Here is a 13,143-nt window from a genome sequence, read left to right as displayed (position 1 = left end):
TAATTAAATTAATTTGAAATATACCAAAATTTCTAATCTAATCTAATTTTATAATTAAAATAAATTTCTTTTCGGTAAAAAAATGTGGCACGGAAATCGTAAGAGGTGGGCTTATTTGGCCATTTGGGTCTTTTGTTTCTCTTTATCCCCGAGTGTATGTTGAATGAAACAAACAACCCCGGAATATACCAGAAAAAAAAATCTCTTAACACAAAAATAAAAAAACAAATCCCTCTTTTCATTCAATCCTGAATTCGATTTAAACAGGTTATTGTTGCTGATTCAACGAAGATGCAAAGTGGTGCAGTGATTTTGAGTCAATCATCTTCATCTTATTACATCAATTCACCTCGAGTAACCGTTGATTCATCTTCAACTTCATGCTCATCGATCAATCCTTACCCTAAGGTTTCGTATAATTCATCAATCAAATAATCTTCTATTTCTTTTTATGATGTATGTTCTCTGTTGTAGTTAATTAACGATTTATTTGCTCAGATATCATCTGGATTCTTCGGCACTCCAATTTCTATAGCTAGGAGCAGCTTATGTTCATCGAAAACGAGATTCACGCGCCGCAACGGTAATTGATTTTAGCTCATCTTGTTTGAATTTGAGTTTCAGGATATGAAGTTTAATTCGCTGTAGAACTTATGTTTAATTTTAATTGCTAATTAGATTAGATTAGATACAGTAGTATTATGATTAGCCGGATATTGAATATATGTTTTCTTGTAGTCATCATAAAATACACATTATGCATTAGGATGACATCACTTTACTGATTGCTGAATGGTCTTTTGTTCCAGTTGTAAAGGCGGTTGCAACTCCAGAATCAGCAGTAGAATTGCCTCTAACTGCAGAAAACATTGAGAGTGTATTGGACGAAATTAGACCTTATCTCATTGCAGACGGTGGCAACGTAGCATTACATGAGATTGATGGAAACGTTGTACGGTTGAAGCTACAAGGAGCCTGTGGTTCGTGTCCAAGCTCTGTGACTACTATGAAATTGGGGATTGAACGGCGTTTGATGGAGAAGATTCCGGAAATTGTTGCTGTTGAACCGATACCTGATGAAGAAACCGGTCTTGAAATGAATGATGAAAATATAGAGAAGGTATGTTTGCGTGTCTTTGGTTTTTTCATTGTGTAATGACCTGCAACGTACGGGTGCTTGTGAGTTTTTAATATTTGGCATCTGATTTTTTGCACTTTGAAGGCACAATAATCAGTTTTTAATCCTTGGATGAACGCATTTACTTCTCTCATTATTGTTATATTTGTGAAATAATTAGTTTCTTACCAGCTCTAACAAAACTTATCATCAAAGGTTTAAAGAAGTTACATACATACCCTTTATAATACCTACTTTGAGTGATTTTCTTTAGTTGCACTGTTTCAGAAGAAATTACTATTCTTGTCGAACATGTTACATATCCTGAACTTTAGGTCAAGTTCATTTTTGGATCACTTTTTCCGGGTTAACCCAACCTTTACCATGCATTTCATAGGGCTTTCTGGTATGTCATCTCGGCATTCTTGATTATGCGGATGCTTACATCAATAGAAATAACTTTCAATCGGTAAATGTCGTTGCAATGCATTCAACTGGCAACAATCATACCGTTTTACTTGCATCCTACAAAAAGCTACATTAAGAAATTGATTGTATTATGATGTAAAACTCATGATGCATTGTTTAAATGTTTGAATATAGTTCTATTTTCCCACGGAACTTAATAAGAGAGTCCATCACATTTTCCCCCTAACAAAGCATGACAGGCTTTGTTATCCTTAGAAAAGAAGCTAGTATTCATATTTTTGTAACAAGACTGATTATTTACGACTTACGAGTAACAAGACATGAAAGTTGAATTTTTTTATTTTGCTTGCAAGAAATTTTATATTTTTTATATTTTCTAAAATAGTAGTGATACAGGGCTACATTTGCTTGATGTTAGAAGTTGGAAAGGAGCTAATCTCCTTGGTCGAGGGGCAAATTTTCACGCGTTATACAAATGGGTCGATTTTGATTATGTTTGGTTTCATAGCAGGTCAAATGGGTTGCCAGTGTGTTTACATCCATTCAACCCATCCACTTGCCATCCACGTTTGATCCATTTCAACTTATGAATTTAGTGCTTCTATTAGCTGATTCACTAAACATTTTTTTTTTTTTTTTAATATGTCAGGTTCTTGAAGAAATACGGCCATATCTTGTTGGTGCAGCAGGTGGATCACTAGAATTTGTGTGCATAGAAGAGCCAATCGTAAAAGTACGATTAACAGGCCCTGCAGCAAGCGTAATGACTGTTAGAGTTGCTGTAACTCAGAAATTACGTGAAAAGATCCCCGCCATTGCAGCAGTTCAACTTTTGCAGTAAATTTAAACCCGCATTCTCATCCTAAGCCATAAATGAAACTTGCATAACATATAGCACGAACAAAGGTCACAAGAGGGAACTCCTGTACAGTTTCATTTGTTCCATGTTTGTCACAGTAATTAAAATGTTTGTTGAAACAAATCTAATAGTGGCTACCGTGTAAAACTATTAATACCACTGGTGTATTTCAATGTGCTTCTGGTGCTTCGAAGCAAATGGTTGTTTGGTACTCGATGACCAGTGATATAAATTTTGTCATTACATTACATATTCTACTATTTTGGGTTGTGCATACAATCATTGTCGACTGGTCAACGTAATGAACATACAAAAGCGCTTTCAGCTTCTTTCATTTTACTATTTGCTTACAATTACAAATTACCAGAGTCTAATTCCTTGCATATATTTGAGCAAAGTTGCTCAATGCTCTAAAATTAAACAAATGTGATTAATCAAAGGACAGGTCTTAACTTTTTAGATACAAAAAGTAAACGCCCTCTTATAAACATCTCATGTCATCTCCTGACCAATATGATTTGTACTCAAAAGTATTTAAAGTACACATGAATCATTACCAACTAATTGAAATTGGAATTGCAATATGTACAAACAAGTTTTTCAGTGACGACCGTTAGTACTCCGAATTCTTTTTGATGGGCTTCCTAAGAGGCATAATCTGTCGTCGACCAGTTGTTGGGCAAAGAAGGCCTTCGTTGGCAACTTCATGAAACTCCATGACTTGTATCCTTCCTTTCTTCTTTGCGTTTTCTGCTTCCTTATAACATGCCTGCAACTTTCTCTTTTGTTGCTTCGATCTTCTCTTTAATACTACTCCCAAATTCCAACTTCCTTTCCTTGTTCATACTTAATGGTCTTTTCGGGCACCCTTCATGTTGCTTTCTCTTTGTTGCTTCAACTCTTTTTCCCGAATTTGTTTCGATATTTCTTTGAAAATTCACGCTCACTGGCTTTACTTGTTTGGATGTTAACATCGCAATAACAACATTTGCTTCTTTCTTTATCAATTCATTCACCATACCTTTCCATTTATCCACGAGCGTCCTTGCAATCTCACCAACATCTTTCGATGCATGCTTTTTAAGAACATTAACAACTGTTTTCCCAATTCCCGTTGTCTGCAGATTTTTAAAAGATAACTCCATACTTTGAAGCTTTCTTAACAAGTCACACAATACCAATTCACTTTCGACTCCGCTTTTTTCTAGAATCCCTTTGATCCTCAAAACCTCATCATCAACTCCTTTATTCAAAACTTCCTGTTCAGGGTTTACTGGACCTTTTGGAGCGTTTTCTTTTTCAATTCGAATATCATTCTTCAACTTTATTCGAATTATCATTGACCGTTTCTGTTGACTTGCGGGTACGATTTGGTTCTTGCTTGAATCATCATCATCACCACCTTTCTCTTCATTCTTTTTCTTAGAATCTAACCATGTGTCAACCAATAGTCTCCAATCTTTAATGATCATTCTGACAGCATCTCTAACGTTTTTGGAGGCGTGATTTCGAAGCGCACTAACAGATTTTCCGACCATTGTTGCCTCCAAAATTTTGAGAGATAACTTCATGCAATGAAGCTTTAATAACGTGTTCAACACTACACATTCAGAATGATCTTCAGGTTTATCAAGAACATTCTGTTTGATCATCATTACCTCATCAATTAAATTCCTTTCGACTTCATCTACTTTCGTGCTCTTCAACTCGTTCCTCAACTCTTCCATTATCAAACTGTTGATCAAGGTTTCTTTGATTAATCTTTATGATGAATGATGATGATTTGATCGGACGTAGATAAACTAACAATTGTAACTTGGGAGCCAAGTAATTAATCGAAGGTAATGACTAATGAAATTTCTGTATTTAATTTGTTTGTATAAAATTAATTATGAGGGTTAAGTGGTGTTATATAAGAAGGATGTGTTTATGTTACCATAATTAAGATTAACGCTGAGTCGGTTGCGGTTAATTTAAATCTAGCTTGTTTCCTAATTTAATTTCTTGAACAAAATCTTGTAAATAATGTACGTATCTTTTTATCCGAGTTTCTCGAACTGATATTTCGTGTATTCTTCCATCCATTTAATTTGAAAATTGAAACTATATAATAATTTTTAATGTTTTAAATAATACTCGTTTGCTTTAATTAAATCTTAAAAGATCTAATTTATTACTCCGTATTGTATTGATATTTGGGTTATTTATTCATTAATAAGTTGTCTTAAAATCTTAAAATAAAAATAATTTCTACATTTATATTATATATGAATATGAATTGTTTGATGAGAAATCGTTTATTCATCCATCCAATTAATGTGACATTTGAAAATATATGAATTTTAATTTTTTTTTAAATAATACTCACGTATTTTGAATCTAACTATTTTATTATTGTACGAAGTATTTATTTATTTATGTACTATATTTAGTGCTCCTTTTTAATCTGACATGTCTTTGATAACAATTTAGTTTGGGAAATTATTCGATACGATTATGGATTATAGAAGCTTTAAAATAATTTGTTTGCAAAAGGCCTGCAAATTAGTTGATACGTGTTAGGAAGAGAGGATCGCCTGAACGTTGAGAGATACAAATTTGAGAGAAAAATAACCCTATTACTCACAATAATAGATTACACGGGTATTACAAAACTCTAAAAAAAAACTCTCAAACTCACACACTCTCTCTAGGTTGTAATTACACTTCTCTGAGTGATTTTGGGATGATTTACAATGGAGGTTTGCACCTCTATTTATAGGGAAAAATTTATGCCGGTGAATGGTGTGAACGAGGAAGGTTGGCGGAAGTTGGCGGCCGTCATCGTGTTCAAGTTTGCTTCTTCTTCATGAGTTGTTCAAAGATGTCTTACTTTGAACATCTAGAAGGTGAGCTTCTAGATTGTAGGCTGGAAACTTTCAATTCTCCCCCTCCAGCCGAATCCACGAACATTCCAGTTATGTCTCTGCATAACTCCAACTTCTCTCGAGTCACCACCTTTGTTAACATATCCGCAGGATTCTCCTTTGTATGGATCTTCACTAGTCTCAACAGTTGTCGATCAATTACCTCGTGTATCCAATGATAGCGAATATCAATATGTTTTGTACGAGAATAGTACATGGAGTTCTTGCTTAAATCTAGAGCACTCTGACTGTCACAATGTACCCTGTACTCCTTTTGCCTGATTCCAAATTCTTGAAGATAACGCTTTAACCACAACATTTCTTTTCCAGCTTCTGCGGCAGCAATATACTCTGCTTCAGTTGTGGATAATGCAACACACTTCTGTAGTCTTGACTGCCATGAAACAGCTCCCCCTGCAAAAGTGTAAATGAATCCTGAAGTAGATTTCCTACTATCAGGATCTCCGGCCATATCCGCATCTGTATAGCCTTCCAAGATTGGATCAGCTCCCCCGTAACAAAGACATAGATTTGTTGTACCTTTAAGATATCTAAGAATCCATTTTACCGCATTCCAATGCTCTTTCCCGGGGTTGGAGAGAAAACGACTCACCGTTCCCACTGCATGAGCAATATCGGGCCTTGTACACACCATCGCATACATCAAACTTCCAACTGCTGAAGAATATGGTACTGAAGACATCTCCCCGATCTCTTCCTTGGATGAGGGACAATAACTCTTGCTTAACTTGAAATGGTTGGCTAATGGAATGCTAACAGGTTTGGCATTGTTCATATTGAAACGTGAAAGCACTCGTTCAATATACTTCTCCTGAGATAGCCATAACCTTTTATTCTTCCTATCTCGAGTTATCTGCATTTCCAAAATCTGTTGAGCCTGTCCTAAGTCTTTCATGTCAAAAGACTTCGAGAGTTCCTTCTTCAGCTGGTTGATCTTCGTTGCATCTTTTCCTACGATCAAAATATCGTCTACATATAGTAGAAGAGCAACGAAATCTCCTTCAGAAAACTTCTGAATGTAGACACACTCATCTGCTGCAGTTTTCTTGTACCCTTGACTCACCATGCACGAGTCAAACTTCTTGTACCACTGCCTAGGTGCCTGCTTCAAACCATATAAACTTTTCTTTAGCTTGCATACGAGGTTATCTCCTGAAACCTCAAAACCTTCCGGCTGCTCCATGTAAATTTCTTCATGTAAATCTCCATGAAGAAAAGCTGTCTTTACTTCCATCTGTTCAAGCTCCAAGTTCATACTTGCGACCAATCCAAGTATGACTCTAATTGAAGTCATCTTGACTACTGGTGAAAATATCTCGTCAAAATCAATCCCTTTCTTCTGTTGGAATCCTTTGACTACAAGCCGTGCTTTGTATTTCATCACTTTTCCACTACCATCCTTTTTCAGCTTGAACACCCATTTGTTTTTCAGTGCCTTCTTCCCGCGTGGAAGTTCTACGATCTCATAAGTCTGATTTTTCTGCAGAGAATCCATCTCATCCTGCATTGCGAGCAACCATTTTTCTTTATCCTTATGAGTTACTGCTTCATGAAAACTCTCTGGTTCTCTATCTTCAGTAAGTAGAAGGTACTCGGATTCTGGATATCTACTCGATGGAATCCGACCTCGTTCAGATCTACGAACTTCTGGATTATACTGAGGAGATCCACCATCATCTTCGCCTTGTGATGGTTCTGGAACGTCTGGCAGATGGGGTTATGGCTCCCCCTGCTCAGCACCATCATTTTCCTCATTATCTTCTACTTCCGGTATTTCATCTTGCACTGTATGTTCATTTCTCATAAATGATTCAGTTGTTGCCTCTGGTACCTGAGCAGCAACATTTGACTTCTGAGATATTGTGGGCTTTTCAATATCTTCTATTGTCTGGATTTCATGGAACACCACGTCCCTACTTCTGATCACCTTTTTCTCCTTTAGATCCCATAATCTGTATCCAAATTCTTCATCTCCATAGCCCATGAATATGCATGGAGTGGTCCTTGCATCCAGCTTATGTCTGAGCTCTTTGGATACATGTGCGTACGCCAAACATCCAAATACTCTTAAGTGAGAGTATGATGGGTCCTTTCCAGACCAAAGTTTCTCCGAAACTTCAAAATCTAATGGTACTGATGGAGATCGGCTGATCAAGTAACATGCGGCTCTGACTGCTTCTCCCCAGAATGGCTTTGGCAGCTTAGCCATACTGAGCATGCTCCGAACACGTTCCATGATTGTTCAGTTCATTCTTTCTGCTATACCATTGTGTTGAGGGTTACGTGGAACTGTCTTCTCATATCGGATGCCATATGATCTGCAATAGGCATCGAACTACCTGGAAGAGTATTCACCGCCGTTGTCGGATCGAAGACACTTTAACTTCATTCCTGTCTCACGTTCTACCATGACATGGAACTGTTTGAAGTAATCGAACACCTGGTCCTTCGTCCGTAAGAAATATACCCACACCTTTCGAGAAGTATCATCGATAAACGTCAGAAAGTATCGATTGCCGCCAATTAATTCAACCTCTAAGGGACCGCAAACATCAGAGTGTACCATACTGAGTAACTCTGATTTTCTCGTTGAAGATGAATTAAACGAGACTCTATGCTGCTTACCAAACAGACAATGATTGCCAGGATCTAGTGCAGCGTCCTTGTCTACATTGATAAGCTTCTTCTTTATTAGGGTAGACAACCCTTTCTCACTCATGTGACCGAGTCTCTGGTGCCATAAATTTTGTGAAGCCTCCTTTTCTGCAACATTAATGCTGTCTGTGCAGTTCTTCACATGAGTTTTGTATAGTGTGCCACAAATGTGTCCTCGAGCGACTATCATAGCGCCTCTTGACAATTTCCATGTGCTTCTACTGAAATGACTATCATAGCCCTGTTTGTCGAGAGCTACCCCAGAAAGTAAATTCAGCCGAAGATCTGGCACATGGCGGACATCCTTCAAAGTGATTGTGCTCCCGGAACTTGTCTTTATCTTGACATCACCAATTCCGACAATCTCAGCGGAACTGGAATTTCCCATCTTCACAGCTCCAAAGTCTCCAGCTTTGTATGTTGTGAAGTATTCCTTGTATGGAGTCACGTGGTAGGAAGCTGCAGTATCTACCACCTATTCCGTATCTTCTCGTGAGACGTGAAGGCATGTCTCATCATGGGTTGAACAATAAGCGACATCATCAGAGATAGTCACTAATGTTTCTCCACCCTTATTCTTCGGCTGTGAACTGCTTTGACCTTGTTCCTCTTTCAATCTATAGCAGTTCTTTTTCATATGTCCCTCTAATCCACAATAATGGCATTTATATGTTGGTTTTCTGCCATCAGCTGACCTGTCCCTGCTCTTGCTTCTACCTCTCCATTTATTTTTGCTACTCATCCGTTGTCTCCCCCGATTCTCGGTGACAAAGACATGGGTCTGATATGTGACGATCGCTCCAAAACCATAAGGACGAACACGTCATTCATCGATTTCATTGCGAGGTATTTGACCTCTATATGATACATTTTGTAAACATTGCATTCTTTTGAAAAGGCACACCATAAATGAATATTTAAATCAAAGGTTTTCGACATCTGATGATTTCTATATATAGACAATCACCATAAATAATAGTTTACAATAGTACTTCCGTTGACAATGCAGTCAAAATAAGATACATGGTGATGATTTGGTGAATGCAACGTTTCCTTGAAAAAAATATGCCATGTAAGACTCCATGCACATAGCTTGTGTAACATATAATCAAACAGCGGAAGACTTCTAGGGAACCTGAGAATAAACATGCTAACAAGTGGCAACACAAAGGTTGGTGAGTTCATAGTTTTAATGTTTCGTATAATATGTATATAAAGGTGGATCACAAGATTTCAGTTGTTTCATCCAGAAACGTTTATCAAAATATTCTACGAAATTGAGCACCCTGGTAACTAAACTTTAACGTATATATAATTTGTACCCTTTGTATAATCATCTTAATAATACACGCAAACCAACGTGTACGCTTCTCAAATAGCATACATCCATTAAAAGGCTAGTGCTCTAGCTCGGACGGGGATATCAAGCCCTATGTATCCATATACTACTACTCGCGCCCACCAGTTCTTATAACCGGCAGTTACTAGTTACCAAAGCTAAAGGATTTTCGGTTTAAACTCAGTATAGAATTTAGTATGTACTTGTGTCCATTGTTTAAAATAAATTGCATGTATTCTCAGCCCAAAAATATATATTGCAAAAGCATTTAAAAAGGGAGCAAATGAAACTCACCTTAGCAGCATATAAAGTCGTTCACCAAAATGTGATCGAAACTCGGATTACCAAATAATCGTAGATCTCAACCTAGAGAACATATGTTGGTCAATAAACGTCTATCAAGCTAGGTCAGGTCATAGTGTAACACAATCCTAATGCTCGAGATCGACATACAAAAGTTATCCAATGTCGTTTCAAAAAGTCAATTTTGACAGTTGTTTAACAAAACGAGACGTACCTTATATAAGGATTCATTTACTCGGTTGGTAATATTCAAAAATCCAAATTATCAATCTCGTAAACGAGTTGTTTAAATCTTAATTGTAGATTCAAAAGCAATTTCAATTAACGTCAATCATAATTCAGTTGATCATATCTTTTAATCCGTTCATCGAAATTATTCGATATCTAAATGAAAAGTTATTGAAATTTCGCCAGCTTTCCAAAAACATGTATATTATATACTTTTTATCAGTAATATATGTATTTAATACGTGATTCATTATAACTGTTTAACGACGAAATTTAGCATAAAAGCATATATAAATATATATATACTCGAGCACTAGACATGGATACACAATTAATATATAAAAGATAAAATATGAGTGCTTACGTATAAATATTGAGATTCAATATTGTAGGAAAGTACGTAGACGTAACGGAGATGATAAACACTAGATTTGATTCACAAATATACCCCCGAACATTACCCATAACCTCCTTGGCAATAACCCATAATTTCCTTAGCTCTATCCCGCTCAAAAACCCATTTTGAAGGTGACACGCTCATAACCTCGTCGTAGTATTTTAGGTATATATACTACTAATAATAATATTTTAATAAGATTAATAATAATAATATTAATCTTAATAATAATAATAATAATAATAATAATAATAATAATAATAATAATAATAATAATAATAATAATAATAATATAAAAAATAATACTTCGGAGGAATGAACCGAGCTTTTATAGTATGTGGCCTGCTACAGTACCTCATGCGATCGCATGAGTTTTCAGTGTTTTTGCCATGCGATCGCATGGCCGCCTTATCCTTTTTTGTTTGCTAGTTCGTCGACATCAAATAGTATTTTACTGTAGCAAATAGTGTTTACCGTAGCAAATCACTGTAGCACTGTAGCAAAATACGGTTTCATTGTAGCAAATAGTTTTTTACTATAGCAAATAGTGTTTTACTGTAGCAAAGTCATTTTACTGTAGCAAATAGTATTTTACTGTAGGAAAGTCATTTTTACTTGTACATATATATATATACATAGATATAATTGTTCATGAATCGTCGAGAGTAGTCAAATGTAATGAAACAGTTCTAAAATTTTGAGATTCAACTTCATAGACTTTGCTTATCATGTCGGAAACGTTAAATCATTTAAAGATAAAGTTTAAATTTGGTCAAAAATTTCCGGGTTGTCACAGTACCTACCCGTTAAAGAAATTTCGTCCCGAAATTTGAGTGAGGTCGTCATGGCTGACAATAAAAATGTTTTCATGACAGATATGAGTTGATAAATAGAATTTTATCACCGTTGAATTATATGGATAAAACAATCCGATTTCTCGAAGCGTATGAGAGAAGTTATCGTAAAAGAGTGAAATGAAAGAATAGAGATTCGTCTTAACTTTTGACGTAGTTACGATTGATTTCCGGAATTTTAGGAATAGAAAATCTTCATAATCTAAATAAAATTTGATTCTTCGGAATTTGCGAAAATTAGAATTTTCTTTGATTAAATGCGTAATCTGCGTCGATTGCTATGTCTGATATTTCGCTATAAATTGACCTCTTCCGTTTCATTTATTTTCACCACTCCTATAATCTTCTTTCTTATTTCATACATCCCAATAGATTGTGAAAATGCTTAATCCAGTTCTGATTCTTGATATTTTCCTGGCTATCGTATCCTTCATTCTTCTTTTTCATCTGCCACCAGAGGAAGTTATTTTCTTCTACTATTACCTTGGGGTTATAGTGTTTTTCATTCTCCCGTGTCTTTATATTGCTATACGCATTGATATACACGGTTTGTAATTTCGGGGTTGTTATCGGGCTTTATATTCTCCATTATATTTCGGAGCTTCATGCTTTCGTTTTCTCTTCCCGACCTTAAGTCAAGCGGATAATGGTCCAGAATTCGTAGGTATGAAGTTTCAGATGAACATAAATAATGTTCTAAGAAAGAAATGGTAATAGTATAATCTGATTTGTCAAATTACCAGAATACCTCGAAAAAGACCGAATCATCAAGAAATATATTTTCTTGTTATATTTAGAGATTATATAGAATGAAAGAGTTATGTAACATGGCTCATGATGAGGGTGGGATCTGTGAACCTTTTTCACGTTCCATTAGAAACTCAGCATGACTTACTGTAATATAATCACGTTGATCAAGTGTCATTATATTATACTAATTCATGCTTCAGTTTCCAACATTACTTCAAAACATCCATTTTTCGAATTTTTCAGATTTTAGAAACTAAAATAGTTTCTTTTATGATGTAACAAAGATATCATGATGAGATAAATGATTTCAGATAAGAATAGTTATGAAAATATCTTCAGAAATATGGAGGATATTTATAATGGAAGATACGATGATATCTTAGAATTTCTAATATCAGAGGATGATGCGGAAAATCTGTCTGTGAAGGTTTAGAATAAGAAGTAAGGTTCTTACTAATGGTTTCAGCAGACACTGAATCATTTGGATTCTTTGAAGGTAGATTTCTTCTTTGTGATTTGTCCACAGCCTCCTTCATGGTCTGCTCAATCCGTTTTTCAGTTCCAAACCTTCTCTTTTTCTCAGCTTTACCACCATACTATTCTTTATCATCAAACTTTTGACTGTTAAGGTCGTTTACAGTTTTTGCTGCTTCATCAACATTTTTCCAAAATTCGGAGAACTAGTTTCGTAGTTTGGGGTATTTTTCGGAAACTTCATGTAATGACCCGAAAATTTGCGACTAAATTTAAACTTAATCTTTAAAGGATTAATGATTTTGACACGATAAACAAAGTCTGTAAAACTGAATCTCAAAATTTTTGAACTATTCAAATACCCTTCGATTTTCTCAACGATTCGCGAACAATTATATGTAAATAGATACATATATATACTATAACTTGAAAACGTAACAAAGTTTTCATTGCATAATACCGTACATTAAACTTATTGGTTTATATATCTAATTGAATATATATGATTTCAAGTTATTTAGTAAACGATAGTAACATTCGATTATTGATTTGATTGATATTTAGATAAGTTAACTAAAACGTTTAAGATGAACCAGTAAAACACTAATTTGATAAAGTATTTTCAAATTGCTACAGTACCCAAAATGCTACAGTGTTTTCGAAAATCACTATTTGCTACAGTAAAATTGACTTTGCTACAGTGAATTGCTACATTAAAAATTGACTTTGCTACAGTAACTTTGCTACAGTAAAACACTATTTTAAAAATGTATTTTAACAAATAGTGAGACGATGATTTATAGAAGTAAAT

General features: G+C 35.3%; 1 protein-coding gene across 1 annotated transcript; it reads left to right on the top strand.

Annotated features, from left to right (window-relative positions):
* Positions 1–82: 82 nt before the first annotated feature.
* Positions 83–2,715, top strand: LOC139842687 (nifU-like protein 2, chloroplastic). Its single transcript, XM_071832803.1, has 5 exons — positions 83–154; positions 268–408; positions 475–583; positions 810–1,120; positions 2,196–2,715. The coding sequence occupies exons 1-5, from the start codon at positions 83–85 to the stop codon at positions 2,385–2,387; spliced, it is 825 nt and encodes a 274-aa protein (XP_071688904.1). The 3' UTR covers positions 2,388–2,715.
* Positions 2,716–13,143: the final 10,428 nt, after the last annotated feature.

Source organism: Rutidosis leptorrhynchoides, chromosome 4 (assembly GCF_046630445.1).
Source record: "Rutidosis leptorrhynchoides isolate AG116_Rl617_1_P2 chromosome 4, CSIRO_AGI_Rlap_v1, whole genome shotgun sequence".
NCBI classification, from domain to species: domain Eukaryota; kingdom Viridiplantae; phylum Streptophyta; class Magnoliopsida; order Asterales; family Asteraceae; genus Rutidosis; species Rutidosis leptorrhynchoides.
Note: the sequence above shows the minus strand (reverse complement) of the source record. Positions and strands in the feature narration are given on the sequence as shown.